The sequence below is a fragment of the Centruroides sculpturatus genome, unplaced genomic scaffold (genome assembly GCF_000671375.1).
Source record: "Centruroides sculpturatus isolate CEXI.00-Female unplaced genomic scaffold, Cexi_2.0 scaffold143, whole genome shotgun sequence".
In the NCBI taxonomy this organism is placed as follows: domain Eukaryota; kingdom Metazoa; phylum Arthropoda; class Arachnida; order Scorpiones; family Buthidae; genus Centruroides; species Centruroides sculpturatus.
The window spans coordinates 810,351-834,337 of record NW_019384447.1 but is presented as its reverse complement, the minus strand read 5'-3'; the positions used below and the strand labels follow the sequence as shown (position 1 = coordinate 834,337).

At 26.9% G+C, this 23,987-nt stretch overlaps 1 protein-coding gene across 2 annotated transcripts in view; it reads left to right on the top strand.

Annotated features, from left to right (window-relative positions):
• Positions 1–23,987, top strand: part of LOC111620432 (nitric oxide synthase, salivary gland-like) — a 53,717-nt gene that overhangs the window by 13,099 nt on the left and 16,631 nt on the right. The window contains exons 1-6 of one of the 2 annotated variants that reach the window (XM_023362355.1): positions 5,738–5,818; positions 10,645–10,759; positions 14,324–14,466; positions 14,963–15,125; positions 16,793–16,884; positions 16,959–17,100. In XM_023362355.1, the coding sequence (XP_023218123.1) occupies positions 10,670–10,759; positions 14,324–14,466; positions 14,963–15,125; positions 16,793–16,884; positions 16,959–17,100 (630 nt within the window). In that variant the 5' untranslated portion in view covers positions 5,738–5,818; positions 10,645–10,669. Of the gene's footprint in view, positions 1–5,737; positions 5,819–10,644; positions 10,760–14,323; positions 14,467–14,962; positions 15,126–16,792; positions 16,885–16,958; positions 17,101–23,987 lie in introns of those variants that run through there. The other variant, XM_023362354.1, reaches the window with a different exon arrangement.

Below are 23,987 nucleotides of genomic sequence, written 5' to 3'. Positions count from 1 at the left end.
TATCTTCATATTTTTAAAAGTCTTTATTTTTGTATTTTGTTTCTGTGTGTATGATCCACATTAGGTGTTTACAATGTATGTTCTTTCTATCACTTGTGATACTTTTTACAGTGCAGTTAGTTTAATTTTCACTATTATACCGTATTTTCTTTTACAATAAGTGAATTTGCTGAAACGGCTCACTGTAGTTCATTGTTTAAAACTGAAATTAATTTATTAGTCAGAAAACTTTGACGACACTATTTTTCAAAATGAAACATCACACAGAAATAGCATGCTACTAGCATGCTATAAATTACAAATATATGATCACGATACGACATAAACTCTTCTTCTACAGCGAAAGCTATTAAATGCTACCGGACAAATAACTAGGACAGCAATGTTATATACAAAGTAATGTCCTAACTTCTAAAAATAAGCCTTTTCTACAGCAAAAGAAGAAAAAAATTATATCGAAGAGAGTACCAAAAACCGTAGACAACGTCATGAGGTTCCACTGATTTATAATGTGAAATACTTTTAAATTATGAAATCAGATTATCTTTGATATATTTTGAAACATGAATATCCAAATTTGGATTATTTTGTAAGTTTATGAAAGAACATTATTGTTTGAACATATAAAATATTAAGTTAATTAACTTAATTTTGTTTTGAATTTATACTTTATTTATTCTACGCCATTTGGTCTTAGAAATATTGCTGGTATGTCTTCAATTACGACGTAATTAAGCGTGTAAGTAAGTTCTATATCTTAATATTATATACTTATGGTATATATTTTNTGTGGTATAACGAACTTAAAAGGATTAGGATATAGGCTACATCATGTTGAACCGATATCTAGAGACAGAAAATAAGCTATTTTAATGTACACAATTTTAATAGCTAGCATACATCTCTTTGTAAAAAAATCCATTAAGATTTGTTCCGAAGGATTAAAATGAAATAAGATCCGTGTATTCTTTTATATAGATTAAATTAAATAACCGAAGATATTTATTACAATTTTAAGCAACCTCTAAGACAAGACGGTACACACGGAGGATTTTGGGGTTTAACTCCTTCCATTTGAAAATTCAAATAGAAAAATGTAATGTTAATAAAACAGTAGGCTATATTATGCATAATTTCAGTTTCTTCTGCTATATTGTTACACCATATACTGTATAGGCTATATATATTATATATTGCAGGAGTCCTCAAACTTTTCAAGAGGACCATATTACTAATTCTGGCAACAGCAGCGGGCCGGTGCGATTTAAAATCACACACACAGATATATATATATATATATCTGTGTGTGTGATTTTAAATCGCACCGGCCCGCTGCTGTTGCCAGAATTAGTAATATGGTCCTCTTGAAAAGTTTGAGGACTCCTGCAATATATAATATATATAGCCTATACAGTATATGGTGTAACAATATAGCAGAAGAAACTGAAATTATGCATAATATAGCCTACTGTTTTATTAACATTACATTTTTCTATTTGAATTTTCAAATGGAAGGAGTTAAACCCCAAAATCCTCCGTGTGTACCGTCTTGTCTTAGAGGTTGCTTAAAATTGTAATAAATATCTTCGGTTATTTAATTTAATCTATATAAAAGAATACACGGATCTTATTTCATTTTAATCCTTCGGAACAAATCTTAATGGATTTTTTTACAAAGAGATGTATGCTAGCTATTAAAATTGTGTACATTAAAATAGCTTATTTTCTGTCTCTAGATATCGGTTCAACATGATGTAGCCTATATCCTAATCCTTTTAAGTTCGTTATACCACATAAATGGCATACTATTGAAATCAGAGGAGAAAGAGAACTGCTTAATCTTCATGAGATAGTAATATGTCTGAAATAATGACATTTATCTGTTTTTTTTATATTAAATTATCAAGTCTTATAATAATAAATGTAAGGAGAAATTTTTTGTTTTCGAGTACTTAATATGAAGAAAAGAAAGATAGTAATCAATAATAAAATATATAGAATTAGCATAAAGATTGTAATCAATAATAAATGCATTTTATTTAGATTATATTTGGTATAGATCTGGTTATAAGAAGATATGAAATTAAGTAATGTTTACATTAAAATACAGATAATAAAAATTACTTTGTTAGTGAACGATTTCGCTTAGAAAAGCTGAATGATTATAAATATGTGACGAAATGATCCTTTAAAAGCGTCCAAGAAAGAAGAAACCTTTTACAAGGTCCGTGCGATAAGTCACGGTCGGAGGATGTCAATCGAATCACGTGACTGTAATCTGGTTCCGCCGGTACCGCGCCCTGGCGGATTTCCTGAGAACTATATTTGATAGGACAAGAAAATCTAAGTAGTACAGAAGAGACGTAACACAATTTATCAGCAAGGAACTAGTCGGAAAGTACAGAGAAATACTTTTCTTTTCCCTTGGGACATTTATTTTGACTATATTCTGTTATTTTATTGTTTACTTTGTCGGTACATTTACTAACCGTACTTTTAAAACGTGAATTCGGCATTTTTTACTTTCTCTAAAATTGACGCTAAAATCAACCTGAACTTGTGACATCCGCTACGTAATTTACTGATAAAGCAACCGAAGCATCGCAGCTTAATCATACTTTAAGAAAAAGTAGGAAAGTATATATAAAAATTAGATTAATAAACAATTCTAAATACAGTAGAACCTCGAAAACTCGGCCTAATGTGGACCGAAGGGTGGCCGAGTTTGTGAAAATGCCGGGTTATCGGGAATGGGGTTAAAAAAAATAAGTACGAGTGTTTCCTCAGAAAATACTGTACTGTACTTGTATGTATTGTTTACTTGAGAATATAACAGAGAATAAACTGCCCAAATACCCTTAAACAAAGGAAAAGTACGTCCTTTATGAAGGCATAGAGCCTTTACTACATGAAAATGAAAATTAATGAATACACTGTGTACAGTAATTTACCTGATAAGACAGACCTCAGAAAAATACTTTATGAGAGCTTTTATACTTTTATAAAGCTGTCTATAATGAAAATTAATTAACTAAGGATTTTTTTGCCCTGCCAGGGTGTGGCCGAGTTATCCGGAGTGCCGGGTTATCGAGAGCCGAGTTTTCGAGGTTCTACTGTATAGATAAAATGATATCAATACTATGTATACGAATTTTGAAACTATATTATTTTATGGGCAAAGTTAGGAAAGTGTGAGAAAAGTAATGAACAACAATAGCCTATAGCAAATTCTTTATGTCCAATGCTGTCATTTTGTCCACTGACGTGTCTTCTTATCCCCATAGTTAAAGAAAGAAATAACAAAAATCAGAATGGCTACAGGCACATAAGGAAGACATTGAGTTGATATGTTTTCCGTTGTTTTTTTTTTTTTATTTTACTGTCAAGTGGCAACTAATTCTTTAACGTATTGTAATCTATGAACAATTTAATCATGATAATATGAAATTTGAAATTAGCGATAATTACGTTGATAGAGAGTGAATTTATACCTGTTATTACAAAATAATTATTCTTAGAATAAATACTCTTAAATAGAAAATTGTTTCACGTTTTTTATGAACATTTTCTAATGTATTTATATAAATAAAAAATATTTCGAAAGCTACACTAGAAAATTTTTCAGTTAAATTATTTTGCTATGTAAAATAATATTTGAATAATGCAGAATAATATTAATTTATGATGTAGAGTCTGCACTAAAATTCAATAATTTGATGACTTTTTCAAGAATTTATTAATGCAAAGAAGCAAATTAAGATGACATTTTGTTAAATTTAAAATATTCTAAATGCTTCATAATTTTAACTATGAAAAATTTCTAGTTTAATATGTATTTATAAAAGAGAAAACGTTTTTATTCTAGAATAATTTATGCAATATTCAAGAAGTTTTCAAAAAATTCCAATCTATTGAATGAAACATAGTAGGCACAAGAATAAATTTTTCCCCCTTTTCAAAATTCCCCACAAATATCAAAGATATATTTAGATTGACTCAGAAATTCAGATAAAATCAGTTTTAAAAAACTATATGAAATAATAATAATAATAGGGATTAGATTTTCTGCTATATTTTTTGATATTATTATTAGAAAATGTTTTAGAATTAAGTTATTACAAAATGCCACACAGATCTATGGTTTTTAAATAAAGTATATATAGATCTGTGGCATTCTGTAATATATTAATTTATTTATCTGTTATTTATAATATGATTCGATATAGATTTTTACCACACAAGAAATATTACGTCAAATCAATTATTTATTTCGATTTTTCTTGGATGAAAGCGGGAGTGGTTCATCATAATCAACAGATTAGACCAGTGACCTGTATAGTAACGTCATTTATTCTCAATCCCATTTATTCTCAATTTGCCAATTAAGATAAATATTGTATAAGTAGATGTTAACAAGTTATTATTATTATTTTTTTATGAATAACTGCGAATGTTTTCTCGGGTTAATAATGTAGAAAATATACTTACACCAATATTGAATGTGGATAAAAAAAATACGATAACACAAAATGGTATTGAAATAATTCGAAGTGTTTTGTGGGAAAAGTTTGAAGTATTTTAATAAATTTAGCTAACCTCACATTAACCAGTGATTCATTTAAAATTATGTTATAAGATTACATTACTCTATTTATTTGATGTTTTAGGGTGGAAGAGCGAAAGCGAATGGTCGGATTCCAATCACGTAAAGTTCGGTTGAATTACTTAGGGATAAGAGGCACCGAAACTATAAAGAAGAGTTCGGTTGTACACCAGATAACACGCGACATAGAAAGGGGATTACTTTTGATATCTAACTCCATCTGTTGTCATAAAAAGCAACTAAAGACAGCCATTAGACTGTAACTCTTTCGCTTTCGTTAGCGTTTTTAAAAGAGACTTTCTTAAATCGAATTATTTTGGATGACTCAAAATTTTATAATGTTATAAATTAGATTGGTGAAAGTATTAAAAGTTTAAATTTAAGAAAAATAAAAAAAAAAACAATTTCTGATAAATTTTTAATTGTAAGCTGAATTTTATAAGTTACTTAATGTTGAAATGATAAATATTTTCAACCTTATTATAATACAAATTATAAAGGGTCTATCGTTTTCTTTTTAACCTTCCATATTAAAGAATTTGCTTTATATTTTAAAATATTTGGGAAAGTGAATGGATCACTTATCAATTCCTGCGGATTTCTTAATTTATTCTAAATTTATTTGAATATTTCTGAACTTCCGTATTACTAATTACAACAATCTTATCTGTTGTTAAGAATAGATTATCTCCCGTATAGTTTAGCTTTGGACGTTAACTAGAAGGACCATATTAGATCCGTTTCTAAGCTTTATTAAACTTATTTATGTAACTATAACTCTGCAGTAGGCTAGATATTTATAGGACGAAGATACTTTAAGAGCTTAATCCTTTTTAAAGTTTTCAGATCACGCCAAACTGAAGAATCTATAGAAGATCTACAGAAAGTTTTTGATAATTGTCCGAAAAACCTCCTTTATATCGAAATCACGTATAAATTTCGGTTTTCATAACTCTATCCTGAATTTAGTAAAGAAAAAGTTTCTAAAAAAAAAAAGATGGCGATTTTAGTTTTTTTTCCGTTTACGAAAATCCTTCGCAGTCTTTTTTCCCTCTATATTTTAATAACTCGTATCAATGAGGTAGTGCGCATGTGCTTAATTCACCGTCACGTGATACTCGCGTCATGGCCTCGGGCTTAACAGCGTGTCAGAAAGATTTTCTCGCAAATAAGTCGGCCAAGCAGAAAACTCGTTTTTATCTTTGTTAATTCTAGGTAAGGTAGGAAAGTTTTCTTTATTTAGAAAAAAAAAAAAAAAAAACAGCAAGTTTTCAAATTAGATATCTTCTACAAAGAAAAATAAAGTAGTTTAATGAGAAAAAAAAATTAAATTAAAATGAGTTTGAAAATATCATGTAGTTCAATAGATTTTTTGGCAAGTTTGCGTTGTAAGACTATAATCGAATAGTTTACAACAATAAATAGAGTTTTACAACGAATATTCCGAATTATACATCGAAATTAATATAATTTTATTAAGTCTTATTCGGCTGATCCCTTCCAATATCGAAATTTAGCCTTAATTTAGCCTAAATCTGGCTATAAAAATTAACCAAATTTAGGCTGAATCGGGAAGCTTAATCCACTCGAGTATATTTACGTGGATTAAAATTTAAAATCATAATTTTTCTCAATTATCTAAAAGATATCTGATATCGCTAGAAGATATCGAATAAAATCCAATTATAGTCTTATAAATATCTATTAAGTAAACTTGAAGCATACTTAAATTTTATAAATCATTTTTTTCTTCTTCTTCTTCTTCTTTTTACCATTAATGAGGGTCTACAAGATCAAATCATTAAATGTCGATTTAGCTACCATTTAAGAATCTTTTAAACGTAATGTTTTTATAAATATTTTAAAGCAAATTCATCCAAATAAAAATGAAATAATGATTTTAAAGTATGTTTTTATCGTAAATTGGATAATTTATAAGCTTAATGAAGAAATTTTATAAGTTTGTTTTCCTATAAAAATCTTGTTTTTCATTTTTTTTTTGCTGGACTAATAAATTAAATTTTCATTATAAATATCATATTTCCTAAAAATTTAATTAGCTTATTACTTTTATAATTTAAAATTATACAAACAATATTAATTTATAAATTTTAATATCTTCCTTTACTTTTTCTCTTCGATTTATTATTATTTTCAATCAGCAGATATAAATTATTCGATTATTATTATTGTTATTATTATCTTGTTTCATGGTAAAATATAAAATTAAGGTTATTTAATTAATTAAGTAACTTAATGTAAAACTTGTACAATAAACAATTTTTGATTAAATTTAACCTTTCAACTAATTGCGAAAAACTTCAAGTTTTATCAAGTTGGATCTACGAACTTTGCAACTAATAAGCATTAAAATGCATTAATTCACCTAAAATGATGATTTTTTTTTAATCGAGTAAAATAGAAAATAGTTTTTGTCTGTTTATTTTATTTAAAAACTAAAAAAAAAATTTGATTTTATTAGTAAATTATTCTTAAAATAAGTAATAATGTAGGTCTGTTAATATGAGAAATTATGCGAAATTTTTATAATTATGCTTAACTTTTATAATTTTTAACAATGGAGAGAATATGAATATCTTATTATTAAGATTATAAGTAAATTTTTCGTCATTTTAATAAGGAATATTAAGTATTTTGCTTTATTAATTATTTTAATAAAGTTTTCTCTGCTTGAATTGTCAAATGGAAGAGGTTAAACCCCCAAAATCCTCCAATTTTAGTGATTGTTTAAATTGTTGTTTATAATTTATGATATTTTATGAAACAAAATTTAAAGTTTTATTTTAAAACAAAAATAAATATTCCTATAATTTTTTTTTTATGTTTCTCACATTACTGTAATTTGGAGAAGATTTATCACTTTGAATAACTTATATTTTAATTGTTAATAAATATTAACCATTTAAAATATCTTATCTCTCTTATCTTGTAATCGTATTCCATCGAGAGATATGTCTAAAGGGAAAAGATCCAGCATAATTATTTTTTATTTTCTGCCAAGAAAAAAGTAAAATAATAGGATTGCCAATTTCGTGAATTCACCGATTAATATTTCACAGAAATATCTGTGAATTATAATACGAAGTATAGCTTCAAGTTATAATAAGGGAGTATGTAGGCGGCATTTACGAAGGAATTTAAAATTTTCTATTTAAAATTAAATTTTATAAATGGAATTCATATTTGTAATTCATTCACAATCGTCAATTGGGCATTAAATCGTAAATTTAATATAGTTTAATAAGATTAAAATATAAGTCATGTTTATAATCAGATTAATACAATTGTTTCTAAGTTGTCAAATATAAAAATAAAATGTAACAGATTTTATGCACGATACAGACGTTTGAATTACTATTGAAAAGCACTCTTTATTAAATCTTAGACGAATGAAAAAGCAATAAAAACCTCTAGTATTAGTTATAAAACATTTGTTAAAGGATTGTAGGATAAGGCAAAGCAACACAAAAGGCAAAACAATCATCTCAGGGGGTGCCTCCCTGCAAACTGGACTATATTTAGGTGTTAGACATGTGAATAAAAGCCGATAAACTTCACGTGGCCAGCCTGTTGGTGAGACACGAACCCGCGACAAACTACTAGTGTTTAGTGGTTTTATCCACTCGGCCAACAAAAAAATAAATTTGAAATTTACACAAGGAAAATTAATTTGATGATGATATTATTTTTATAACTGAACAACCGATTAACTTAGTCATAGAAATTAGCGTTAATTTAATAAATCCCTAAATTTATACTAAATTTTTCAAAATGGATAAAATTTTCACTTTCTAATCAGTTGATTTTCTACTTTATAAGATATATTATTATTGTTTTAAAATTCTACTTTCAGTTTATTTATCATTGTTTAAATATAATTTCTCTATTTATACGTCCTCTCACACCTCAAGTCATATTTACAAAACATTCGTTTAATACAAAATAATTTCAAAATATTTTAGAAAATTACTTTAATTTAAAGTAACTCATAAGCAGTTATTATAAGAAAGTTTAAGCAATTATTGTTCTAACTTATTATAATATATATACATAACTTATGTTTTTTGTATTAATATTAATACAAAAATCAAATATTCGATAAAAATTATGGATTTTAATCATTAAAATTTACAATATTTCTGAAGAATTTTAAAGTTTTCTCGCATTAAAATTTACAATATTTCGCGAATTTTAAAGTCTTTTTTGTGGGAGGTTACTTTCAATTATTCACGTTATTTTCTGCGAATGATGTGCCCATCACGTGACGTGTTATATGACATGTTATTAAACGCATTAGTTCTGAATAAAAGAGTCTATTGATGAATCATTAAAGATCATAACCTTGTCTAACGTTAACCCAATTAGTCTCTTCAAGTTCGTTAGAGCCATATAAGGCTATATTTATTGTTATCATTATTATGTTTAATGGGTTTACATAATATTTAGATTGCAAAACAAATGAATATATTTTTCAGAAAATTTCATATGAAAATTTACCTGGAAAGTATACCTTAATGGTTAAATGATAGACTTAAGCGATATTCCATTAAGACAGACACTTCCATTAAGAGAAAACAGAAATAAATGGAATTCGATCCAAGAAAATTATACTTAAGATTTGTCAAAGGATAGCTATTTTTATTTTTAAAAATTAGCTTAACGAATATAAAATTTTAAGCTGTAGAAAAGTAAATTTGATTATATTTAAAATTTAATGGAAGAAAAAAAAAACTCTGTACGAAGCAAACGATCTCCTTTAGATAAATTTTATATTATTCTTAATATAATTTGCCAAAATATTTAGTTTTTTTTTCTTAGTAATTTTTTAAAATGAGTTTACAAGGAAAAATAATTTGAAATCAATATATAATGAGGTTTTGCGAACACAGATATATGCCAAACAACTGTATAAATACCCTTGTTTACACGTAAACGTAGATTACTCATATACTAAAATTAAACCAATAGAAATTTGCATAAATTAACTATAATAACTTTTAAATGTACTCATATAAACGTTCAATCTTGATCATAAATCATTTAATTTACGAATGAAGATTTTTAATTATAAAATCTATTGTAAAAAGTCTTCATTCGTAAATATTAGTTAAGTAATAAGATAATATTATTTTACTTTTTACGTTATACAAATTGAAAATTATGCTGAATATTTTTTTCGAAAACTATAGTTAAAAACACGAAAAGTTTATGGAGATTATATAGCATTAGAAATATATTTAAAAGTATTTCAACAAGAAAAAATATTGAATTAAAACTTCTAGAATGAGATTATACAAAGAGCTTAATTCAATTTATCGGTTTTATTATTCAAGATGTTTTCTGTTTTATATAATCCCATAAAATCTTTCGTATTTTTTACTTAAATCTTATTTTTATTTTCATGTTAAATTGAGTAAAAAATAATTCTGGTGGTTAAAAATTTTAAATCGGGCCTTCGTAATTTACTTATTATATTAGCATTAATTTATATCTTTAAAGTAGGCATTACCTATTCAATATTATAATCAATTAATAAGAAAATTTTACTGCAAACCGTTTAACTTCATAGATACGTATGCGGCATTTAATATTAGCGTTATTATTCAAAGTTTTTAATTAAATCCCGATTAATATTTAATTTTTGAAGCGTTAAATTGTTAAAATTAGCGAAAATTTAAGATAATTTTTCTAGCTGAATTACGTAAAAACACTTCGCGCAACTGATTCTATAAATACATAAATTAAAGTGTATGGTATATGGAATGATTTTTGAAACAGCATGACATCAGCTATTCGTAAAATTGTGCTTACAAAAATAAGTGTTAACATTGTATTGGCCTTTTTCTTAGAAAACGAAATCTTACTAAACAAGTATAAGAAATACAACATCCTGTTATACTTAATAACTTTACTCAAACTTCTCCCCTCATATAATTTGTTCGATGCGAGTAAATGAAGTATTATCTGGAATTCATTATAAATTTGATTGTGTTAGAGATGATTTAACTTATTTTTTTCAGTCCAGAGTCCAAATCTTCCAGTACAATGACGTCTCCGTGCAGACGTCCGATTCGCCTACGACATATCTCTACGGGTCATACAATACTCGATTCTTTACATCAGAAATGCACTGAAGTAAGTGACTAATTCATATTTATAATTTATTTTAGTCTTGTTTTCTACCCTATCTTTTTAATATTTAATTTGTTTTTTCTTTACATTTAACTTGGTAACCATTTAAATTAACTTAACGATAAGGTGTTTAATTATAATACAGCGTTTATTTAAATGAGAAAATAGAGTCCAAATGATTTTTCAGTAGACATATCGATTACATATTTATTAAGATTCCAATTTCCACTAAATTTAACATTTAAGTAATTTCTTCATTTCTTCCAGACTTTAATTTTAATGGTAAGAGATTTAATCTTTTTTTTACAACATAATCATACTAAACCATTTAATATGCAAGAATATTTTTGAATTAGAAAAGTTTTATGTCGAGATATAATGTGTTAGTATTTATCATTTATACTCTATGCATTAAAAAATAATGAATATTTGTATATTATAGGCTACACTTCAATAAGAAGTACAGTACTTATCAAAGATAATATTTGTTAAAACTCTAAACAAACCAATGATTTCCACACTAACTAATCATTATACCATGAATTATTTTTATAAAGATTATAGCAAATATATCATTCATTTTAGCCTATGAAGATAGGCGCTGGTTTCCATAAGCCACTGTCGATTTTTAGGCAAAATGCAAAGTTAAAATTCAAGAAATGGGATTTAAAGGAAAATGAGAGTCATTAGAACCATTAGGCACATCTTGAAGTTGTCGCCAACGATTTCCGGATGTGGAAGAATTATATTGATCGAAATTTTGACATTCGATTGGTAAACGAAATAAAACTAAGAAAAAACTCAGAAATAAACTCAAAATATATCCAAGAATTAAATTTTTGAAGAATTCGTGCTATCTATTTACATTGCGTATATTTTAAATAATTAAAGCGCGTGGAAGATGTATTCCCCTGTTTATATCGCATTAAGTAGCATTAATTATCGTGTATATCAATTTTCTTTGAAGAAGTTCGAAATAAAAACACGTCAAATGACCGGATGCTTTTATTTTGAATCTTCCAGCATTATAGAAATGTTTCCGCGAAATGCTCCCAATTTCTATCGATTATGTGAAAAAGAAAACTTAATGCCTTTCGTTTATAGTTTCAAATAAATTATTCCCTTTATCTAAATTTATTAATTCGTATCTTTATAATTATAAACAGAAAACTTACATAATTTCTTTAAATTTTATTTACATTAAATAGATAATTTGAATAATATCGAATATTTATTATACAAATATATTTTGAGATAATTAAAAAGAATGAAGTTTTCTTCTGTTGTAGAACCTTTTATTATTGATATATTAAAAATGTTAAGTGAGTGACACTTACATGAAGTTCTTCTTTTATAAGAATGAATGTTACTCTTAGGCGACTGTATGGAATTAAGTTGCTCATTGAATTACCACTAACTTGTAAGACACTAAGACAGGTAAACCATAAATTTACAACAATGTCTATTATTCAAAGAGAAATGAAGCGAGATCCTTTGAAGTGTGAGAAGATAACCTTGAAAATCGAAACATTAAGTTAATGTACAGTACAGTTAAGCAATAGAAATCTATCGCTTGCAGGTGTTAAAATCGGCATTAAATTTTGCAATAATCCATTAGCAAAAAGGAAGAAAAAAAAACACATTTTCTTTTTAGGAAATTAATTATCCGACATTAAAACTTGGTCGACTGAATTTCATAAATATTCTGCGCCTATAGAGTCTGGTGTTAATTTATAGCAGCAAATAGAATCTGATAAATATCAAGTCATTTGACTTGTTAATTTATGCAGTTATGACATTTTGACAGTTTACTATTTTGGATAAGTAGACGATATTTTAGTTTGCGACTATAATTTACTGCACTTATCCTCTGTTTCTCTCATTTAAGGCGCAAAATTCGATTAGAAATTTTTGGCGAAAATTTACAAAAATGTAAAAAAGAAAACGCTATAAAAATGACATTTTTTTTTTTTTTACTTGTTGCAGAAACTTTAACGTCACGTTGACGAAATATGTCCAATATTGTTGACTTAACAACCTATATCTTGAGATTAAACATTACAATAAAGAAACTTCCGAAGATAAGAGTGTTATCGGTCCCTTTTTTACCTCCAAAACTAATGGAAGTGTCGTGTAAGCATTGTTTGCGAGCCGTATTGCTAATGATTAGCAAATCAGTCACATAAAAAAAGTATTTTCTTTAGATCTACAAACTTTAGATAGAATAGTCTTGGTGACATTTTAAAGTTTATATAAACTCTTTAAATATATATAAAAAAAGTTTGAATAATTAGCGTAAATAAAGCTCAAAAAGTATTAAGTTTTTCTCTTCTAAAACAATGGTTATCTTCTTTTTTAAATTACTTATCTTGTGCTTGCGGGGTTTAATCCGATAGAATTTTGCAGCATTAACCGAAAACAAGAAGAAACTGTTCAAACTATAAGACAACTTTTTAGTTATTTACTATAGAATCTCATTATAATTAAAAAGTAAAGCTTAGACCAGTTTTCCGTAACTAAATTTGAAAATAATTATAGGGTTTTCTATTATTTAATTGTAAATCACATATTTTAATATGTTGTAAGACTATTTTGTAGATCAAAAAGTGCCATAAATATCGACTGTGATATTTCGTAAAAGTTATTCTGATATATTTTATAGACATTGAAGCTGAAATACTCATTCCATGCAGCTGCCTCCAGCACAATTACGAATCACGTCATATAATACTATTTTATGTTGTACAATAATGATTCTAATTTATTTTACCATCTTAATCAAGTAATGATAATTATGTTATGTTCTTTACTGTTTAATCAATCTATATATTTAATCATTAAATGTTCAATAGGTCTTAACTGTAAATACTTCAATGTACCTGATCAATAATCAATGTTATTGATTGATAATGATTCATATCTATCAATCGATTAAATCAATGCTGTAATATCAATTTCTATAAGATTAAGTGGCCTTAAAAGAGATGAATTGTGACGATAACGATGAATTACAATTAATAATATAATGTAAATTAGTTAAGTTCAAGTAGGGAATTTCATTTAATGAACTAAAAAAATTCTAGTTTTTGAATCAATTCTTAAATAAATTATTATTAAATAAATAATTAACATTGATAATTAATGAGTTATTTTTCTATTTAAAGTGAAATTTAAAGTTACTCATCCAAAAATAATCTGTTATTATAAAAGTTTAATTATAATAATAGATTATTTTTATGTCAATTAGAAAAAAAATTCTAAACATTAAAATAATAAGTTAATTAATTATATCAATTAATACACGATCAATTTTAATTAATAACGATATTCAATAACTGTTTCTGAATGTTAACAATGTCATTAATATAAATTTTTATATCCTTAAAATTGAATTTTATTCGTTAAAAAGTTTAATTTTTCACTTATTTTGTCAAGAATAAAATAATTCTCAAGTAATATTTTTTTAAAATAATGTAAAATAAAAATATTTAGAACATGATATTTAAATAAATATTTTAATTTACTTAAATATATAAAAATTTAATTTATTTAAAAAAATTTTTCCAGCCTGTTCAGTGTACAAGTTCGGTTTGTGCTGGATCATTAATGAGCACACCTTCTAAAAGACCGCCAGGTACTGCAAGGTGTAAAGAAGAAGTAATCGAACAAGCTAAAGCATTCTTTGATCAATACTATCTCAGTATTAAGAGGTAAGATACTTCGAGTATCTTTAACTCATAATAACGAAAGGAATTTAAATATTTTTATTTGTGAAATCGTCAGCATTCTGAAAGTTTTCTCAATTTAAAGCGTTTTCCCGCATATTTTCTAGAAACTAGATTGAAACTGTATACAAGTAACATGCTTTAGAGGAATAATAATAAAATGCCAAATAGTTTATATGATAATTGAATTGTAGAAACAAAATATTTCCGATTTAGACCCCTATTCATAAATACAACATCTCTCCACTCGTCTAAATTTATGTATTTTTACGTAACTTCTAAGTATTATCAGGTTATAAAAAATCGTATTCTACTTTAAAATAAACTAAAATTTAGACTATGGGGACAGTTTTTAATCTAATTTTAGTTCACTAGAGAATATTTTATCCTCTAAAACAGGTGGAGATAATAAAGTTTTAATGAAGAAATAAGATCTATTTAATTTGTTATTAATTTTGTTATCTGTTTGACTTTTTTACAGATATAATTCGACTCATCACAAGCAAAGACTTTCGGAAGTCGTAGCTGAAATATCGGAGAGAGGAACATACGAGCTAAAAGAAACTGAATTAGTTTATGGTGCTAAATTAGCTTGGAGAAATGCTCCAAGATGTATCGGTCGAATTCAATGGTCGAAATTACAGGTATTTAATTAATTAATGCATACGAATTGTTAATAAATACGTTAAAATATTGATTAAGAATAATTAAAAGGAATAAAGTATAAAAATTACTTGTAAATAAATTAATAACAATTACGCAGAGATTTATTATCGCTAAAAAAAAAAGAAAAAAGTTCAAATAATAGATGTTTAGGAACAATGGAGCGATCGTGATTTATCTAGTTCGAGATCAATCAAAAGTAGTTACAACATTTAATCGAGATCTACATAATTACCGGAGATTAAAATTAAGATTTCCGGAATGATTTTTTTCCCTCCTTTCTGTTAAGTTTCTAAATTATTATATAACAAAAAGTTTATAATTATAGAAAATTCATTGCTCCTGAATATTAATCATAATGTGATTGATGACGAATGGAGATTAGTATTTAATCCAGTTTAATCCAATATTAATCATTATATGTCGCGATTAATCAAATTAAAGATAGAAAATTTTATCTCCGAAGTAATTAAAATTCTGGAATGTGAAAAGATTTTTAAGAACAAGAAAATTTAATAAGCGAAATAATTTTCTGTCGTATAAAGAATGTTATTTTCTAATATATATATTTTTTATTTTAGTTTATTCAGTTAAATTTATTACTTAAATAATAGATAAGCATTGAGATATCTCCTTCTTGGAATTTATAAAGATAACGTTTGTAGGTTGGTTCGTTGTTTTACGTAACGTTGCTTATTGTGCGTTACGTAAAATTGGTTGGTAAATAATGCAAGTCAGTCAATAATAAAAATAAGATTTATAGCCTACGTAACACTTGTATACTCACTTAGATATAATAAACAGATTTCAAATAAATTTATTTAAAACGATAGACTAATTACAAAGAATCTCATTAAAGTTAGCCTATATTTAACATCCGATAATACAGTAATGAAAAAATAATGTAAATAATCAGCAGATATTAAAGATAAGCGAGTGTTTGAAATATTTCTTAAGGAAATAATGTATAAAGAAAAACATTTTATCAAATATCGAGTTGTATATTTTATATTCTATGAAAAATATAAACTTCTAAGAAATTTGTGTAAACATCAATAAAGTAAACTAATTAAATTTAGAATAAAATCGCGTCAAATGTTTACATTCTTTATTTATAATATATAGGAATTTTATTTCTTAAAAATATCAAAGATTTATAATAGAAACAAAGCTAATTTACTGTATATTCATTCGAGAAATGTGCCTATTATTTCTCGTATAAGAGATTAAGTTTATTCATATTTCGTTTTCGATCCAGATAATAACAACTTCATTTATCAAAGGAAACTATCAATTTATAAATCTCGAAATCTTCCCAAATAATTTGTAATATTTAACACAAGCGATACAGAATAGTGAAAATTCATAAAGTTACAAAGAAATTAGGTATTAGGCTTTTATGATTGAATGATAAATGCATATAAATTTAATGCTTGTTCTAGATATTTCCAGCACAACAAACTAAAACTTGATAGATGTATTTATTCAGTATTTGAAATGAACTTCTACAAGTAATAAGTTATGAAAAATATCCAAAATAATGTATTTTTTAAAATGGTTTTGCTCCCAGAATATTTACAACAGCAACAATTCGACAAATTTTCTAATGAAACGTATTTATATAAGGAATTAGTCATTATTTATTTAGGTATTCGATGCCAGATACACAGTCACTGCAAGAGACATGTATGAAGCAATATGCACTCATATAAGATATGCTACTAATAAAGGAAACATAAGGTATAAAAGTTTATAAAGTACTTAATGTAGAGTTGTTTGAATAAAAAATTAAATATTATATTTGTATTTTTTAGATCAGCAATCACCATTTTCCCTCAAAGAACAGACGGGAAGCATGATTATCGCATTTGGAATAGTCAATTAATACAATACGCGGGCTATCGTCAGAGTGATGGAAGCATTGTGGGTGATCCCATAAATGTAGAATTTACGGAAGTAAGTGGCGCCATCTTCTGTTTTAATTTACAAACAAATGGTTTTATTAATATTAAATAATTAATTTTAGTTTTTAAAGATATTTTAATTTGCATGTTTACTTCTTGTCAAACTGACGTAACTTNAAATTAATGAAATGATTTCACTTCTTTTAAACTTTTTAAGTTTTATATTTTATTTAAAAAGTAAATACAATTCAATGCAATATCACATAAAATTTTTAAAAAATATGCAATAAAAAATCATTTTTCGACCATTTAATTATAGTAGGAATTTTTCAATTGGTATTGTGAAATGAGATTTGATTAGAAGAAAATGTAATATCAATTTTTACTTAATTATTTGTTTAATGACATAAAAATAGTCCGGGAAATTTCAGTAGTTTTGATTATACTGTGATTTATGACTTAACCTAAGGTTAGAAAGTATAGAAAGAATAACCTATAGGTTATATATTAAAGGTATTAATTAATATTTATTTAATTAATTAAAAATGTGATTAAAAATTGCAGCCCAGTATTATGCCGATGTTACAATAAAATAATTGCTAGTTTATAATATATTTACAAACAAATGGTTTTATTAATATTAAATAATTAATTTTAGTTTTTAAAGATATTTTAATTTGCATGTTTACTTCTTGTCAAACTGACGTAACTGTAAAACTTTCTTTCGAACTTTTAGATTTTCATTATGTTTGATCGAGAGATTCAGAATTAGCTTCGGGGATAGTAAAAGTGTTAGAATATTAACTTATATTTTTCTTCATATTTATTTTTCTCCAACGCTTTAATTTTCATAGAGAAGTTATTAATATGTTTTTATTAGTTTGGCTCAGTTTCTGAAGTCATTAATTCATTTAAAACTTAAATGAGTTGATAATAACTTGAATGGTCTTGTTTACCCAAACATCACCTAGTAATATTCTTCTATTTTAAAGGAAAAATATTCTTTTTTCCCTTGACAGAATCCAAGAAAAAGGTGGATATCTTAAATTACGAGCGAAATAAGAAATATTAAAGCTGAGAAAGATTGCTTTCTTCCATTGCAATTGTAAAAAAGAAATTTAGTGGAAAGTAAAATTCGAATTGAAAGTTAGCAGATAAAATTTCGTTTAACGATTATTTATTTTTTTATTCGCTAACTTGTATTGGAATTTTCTAATATTAGTTTTGTATTTACACATATAATATTTTTTTTTAAATTTCAGTAACTTTCCTCGATATAACCAAGTGAAATAAATTAAATACTAAAAATGCATTTTACATTTAATATTTCAATTTTTTTCTTAAATAATTTCCAGTTATTAAAAACAAATATGTATTTATTTTTAATTGAAAATAATAACTTAGCTTCGAAAATAATTTGAATGTTCTTTAGCGTATAATTATTTTATAATTTTTGGAATATTTTTAGATTCGAAACTCGACTTTAAATAGATTTTTCAATGTTCTGAAAATTAGTTTCCTGTAAAAACTTTTAGTCTTTTTGTATTTTGAGTGTAGAGATAAAACTTATTTATAATATTGTACAGGGTGTCCCAAAAGTGTCCACACAGCGACACAAATCAAGCCCACCAATGGCCGAATAAATAAAACCATTGAACACTGGTAGTTTGTTATTGGTTCGTGCCTGACCAATGGGCTGGTCACCATGCTGTGTTTAGGGTTTTCTTCATGTGTCTAACTTGTCTTACACTTAAACAGAATCCAGTTTCCACATAGGAAGTCCTGCTAGAAGTTACCCCATTTTCATATCACCCATGTGTTTAGTTCCTTGCCTTACTCCATTAATCCACTGATAGAAATCTTAACGCAGACATTCTAATGTCTTGTGAATAAAGTTAATATTTTACCTTTGTATGTATGGAAACTTTTTGGACACCCTGTAGATGCAAATTTGTTGTTATTTATGTAAATTAGATCAATCTCATAAATATGATTATATGTGTAATGTCTCAATTATTGTTTTAAAATAGTAACAAGTTAGTCAGAAGGTAAGCAATAAGAATTTACTTACTTCCTAAAGTAATTGACTAATTCCTGACTCTAATTCTTGATTATGAATACAGAAGCAAGGATTACAAATTGACAGTAAGATAACATTAAAACAGTAATTAATAAACAGGTATATTTCCACTGTTATTAAAAATTAAATTTAGAATTATGTTATTGGATTTTGGATAGTTTTATTATACAACTAATACATATTGCTTAACTGGTTAAATAAAATACAAATATTATAAATGAGAATAAATAAAATCATAGAAATTAAATAAATTAGGAATTATCTGACATATTCTCACTACTAGATTTTTTTCCTACTAGAAAGTCACTTGTGTAATCTGTATAAATAACTTAAAGTCTCATCCAATAAATGAACTCTACTTAGTGATAACGTTTGTTGGAAAAAGTCCTATTAAGAGAAATAAACTTTTTTTCCCTTCGATTTTCTGTCATCCTTGGTTCTAAAGCTTTGCAGGATTAACAGTTTTTCCAGATCAAACCAAAATCACATAATACTCGTGATAACTCAAAACGTATATACTGGATCATTAATTATATTTGTTCTATGTTACTAAAGCGTTATGAACTTCTAAAATCTTGATTTAAGCATATATTAAGTACCGATTGGTGATTTACGTTTGATATTGCTGACACTTGCTCTTTTCTTATATTTAATCCTAATCAAACAAAGTTTTAGGAACAGGTTCGGACCACTTTATGCTAACAACGTTACGAATACAATTCTAGTTTAAATTACCCGGTAGCGTGACTTTGAAATTAGAACAAACTATCGGAACAAACCAATAGACTTTTCCGTAGGATAAAGTGTTATCCCTAAGATATTGCTTTCTCTCACTCTCAGCAACACATAAACCTTTATACAGGGAGATTTAGAAATTAGAAAAGTTGAAATAACTAGGTAAGAATTAAAAGTTAAATCTTTATAATGAAAATAGATTATGGTCATAATTATGGCAACCATTCTTCGTTTATGAGCCGGACAATCTTTTCCCTTCCTACAATTCTGTTATGACTTCTATAGTACTGAGCATGGAAATTGCATTATCTATGATATAATCCAAATAGCGTTAAAGAGATATGCAAAGAAACATATTTGAGCTTTGCAGCTCTCTAGCTTAGAGTAGACGAGTTTCTTTAAGTATTCTCTACCAAGCTCGTGATACTAAACTTTTAATATACTTCTGCAGTTTCAGTTTATTTTCAAGTTTCTTCTTTGAAATTTTTGTACTTATAATATGTCAATAGTTCTCAACAGAGTCGAGATCAAGACATAGCATTTGATCTGGGTCACGTGTCGGAATTGTTTTTTAACCAAGCAAGAGTTTGTGTATCATTTTAAGTGACGATAATACTAACAACTTGTCAAGAAAGGCACATATATTTTACTCACCATCTTTACGCCCTGACATGCGGTAGAGTGAAAATGCAAGATTTTGTATTACAAAATAGTTTCTTGATTGTTGGAATTTTAGCTTGATAGATAAGAATTTTCTGAACACTACATTTACAGACAAATTTATAAAGCTTAATCTGCTGAATATGTATTTTCACATTGAATTATCGGAAGGTTTATTGTCTGCTTTAAGTAGCTAATCTCTATTGTAGGATTCGCCATTACTACACCTAACTTTTTTTCTACATCAGCTCTTTGCAAGTAAAATTTGGGTTAATTCGAAAACGTAATAGTATCCCTTACATCAACTTTCAAATCAGTTGATTGTTTAGTCCAGATAAACCACTTCTGTACCTTTTACTAGTCAGTAATGACTTTTTACATGGCTTTTAAACTCATGCTGCCCAGGCGATGTTACACGATGCACTTACTTTAAGCCATTCTGCTCTTTAGATTTAACCTGGTTGAGAAGAGCTTGCACTACGTTCTGGAGGGTTGAGACGTTTTAGCATTCTATCCTGATAGCATATTTACCTCCTGATTAAGCTTTCCTTTAAATGTTACTATATTTTTACATCTCCTGTATAACAAACGCTCAATTGTTGATTGATGTTAGTGCAATCTGCGCTATTTCACGGGAGGATAAACCTTCAGCATTCAAATCAACAGTTCCAAATTTTTTGCATGATGCTAACTGTCGAAAACTTTCCGTTTTGCTTACAAAAGCGCACCGTCTTCGCACGAATTTATATTCTAATGGTTGATAGAATCATCGGATACATTGCTGCATTAGACTTTTTCAGCCAATGAAAAGCGTTCTCACGATTAAGCCTCATGATGTCAGGGATGATACAATACTTACAGTTGATGTTGGTCTGCATCAAAATAAACATATTTATATAATATAAGAGCAAAAAATCGCACAAAATAGAGGGGTCACAACAATTGTAATGTATACAATCCAAGTGAAAACACACTACACTCAATTTCATCTGTGGCCATTTAGTGAATACGTTGATCGTCCCGAAATTCTGTCCAGATTTTAAATAGGTGTCGGATGATTGGTGGTCAACCTATTTTTGTTTTATAAATAACAGTTGAACAAATTACTTAATAATTAGATTAAATATGGCGCGGAAAGCTTTTCTCATTTTTCTCTTTGTAAAAGATCTGCATTGATAAAGCAATTCAGCCTTTTTCTGTTTACTACATAAAACTATTTATTCTTCTTGGATTTATATTTTTGTAAATTTGAATTTTTAATTTCACAAACTTGTTTTGGAACGGTAACCAATAATGAAATTAATCAATTTTGATATTAATAAATATAATTGATACCATTTCTGTTTCAAATTACTATAAGAGGATATCAAATATGAAATTCCCAAATTACTATTTTTTTAATAATTTTGTTACCTGAGGGATAATTAAACTGATAGATGTTGATATACAAGAGATATTGGTTAATTAAGGATGTTGATACCTAAATCATAAAAAATTAATATTTTAATTACAAATCTAAATTCATATCTTTCAGAGATGACACTTTTATTTTATTTAAAAAATTAATTATGCTAGAAATAAATTCATTAAAGATAATCAATAATTTTAATAATTATATTTAATAGCAATCGTCATAAATAAATAATAGCGTAATATGCAGAAGCTCTCAAAAGAAAAGTCATTATTATACTAAGTATCAATGCTTAAATTTTTAATATATTTTATCCACGAAGGACTTATGTAAACAAAATAACAAATGACATTTACAGAAATTTCTTACCATTCAAGAGATTTATTTGTAGTTGTTCCATTTCCCTATCAGTCCAGAAATTTAATTCGCCTCTCTCACGCTTTTCGAATATTATTTGTTCCACGAAACAACTTCAAAAAGTGGAGTTTTGAAATAGAAAAAAATTACAGAATATTTACTGTATGAAGAGATCTCGGAGCTTTATAAATTTGAGAAAGTCGCCTCTGTAAATCAACGAAAACTTTAAGTAATTTCAATTTTTAATATTTATTGTGACATCGTCTAAATGCCAGGCTGCAAATTTTTAATCATATTTTAATTTAAATAAATATAACTTTTGACGTTGAATATGAAACTGTAATTACTTTTTCTTTCTGATGATATTATTTTTCACGTGACTTTTATCAGACAATATTAGAGCACGTGAATATTGTACACCTTACAAGGTCGAATGATATATTACTGATCTCAGTTTATCGTAAGGATCTATTCTATGTCAAATTTATCGCTCTATATAATAAGGTAACCATTTTAAATGGGAATCGCGTGATCGGAAGTTGATATATAGTTAATCGGGATCTCTGACCCCTAAGCCTTTATACCTAGTTCGGATTTTTAATTATCTAATTGCATTCTCGAGATTAACAAAGGACAGATGGACGAAAGTGGGAATTTACAGTACAACTCAGCAATTAAAAATTGCAACCCAATAATAGCAAAACACCAATAAAATTTATTAATATTAATGTACGATTATTGTTTTATGCGAACAATTAATTATTGATATTTATTCATTTATTTTTTTATTTTAAGTTGAGTGTAACCTCTTTGGTTATGCACGCAAACTCCAGCGTCATAGCGTTAAAAATGTAATACTTTTTCTATGGAAAAACTCTTTTCCAAATATTCCCAGAAACGGAAGTAGATAGAACCAATTTACTTCCGTTTCCGAGAATTTTTAGAAAAGAATCTTCCCCCAGTAACAATATTACATTTTTAATGCCATCTGCTTAATCGCCTGAGTAACCAAAGTGGTTACAATCAGCCTTAATTGCTCACAGACATTAATTTTCTATTTTACGCAGTCAGAATAATAAAATATGCAAGTAAAGCGATATATGAAGCATGCAAAATAATAATGATGATTGTAATCACTTGTCACAAAAATGATCAAAAATATTCAACGAATATACAGTCGACCCTCTATAACACGGGCTCCTATAGTTCGGATTCCTATATCACAGCGAAAAAATTGCGACAGTATTCGTACAAACATGCTAAAAAACTCGTGTAATTCGGTAAAACGTCATCGCCGACTTATGTTGTGACAGGATTGGTTGAATCTAGACCAATAGCGGATATTGTTCAAACCGTTGAGTTTAAACGAGCAGCGAACCTACTAAAAACCATTTATTATTTAACGTCCATGAAAATTATATTTATATTAATGATGTCTCCAAAGTTCAGCAAATTTTTCGCAAAAAAAATAATTTATCAGGAAGCACGCGAGCGTCATTCGATGACAAGCTCCACGACGAAAACAAGCTTAAGCAATGGCGTCGTCGAACGGTGCACGCTCGGTAAGTAATCCTACAATTTTTTGTTTATAGCATAGTTTATATGGATTATTCCCAAAAAATTATACGTATTTTGGAAATGTTGAGTCGAATTAGTCTAGAATCGATTAATTTTATGGAAGAAAACCTTTCAAACA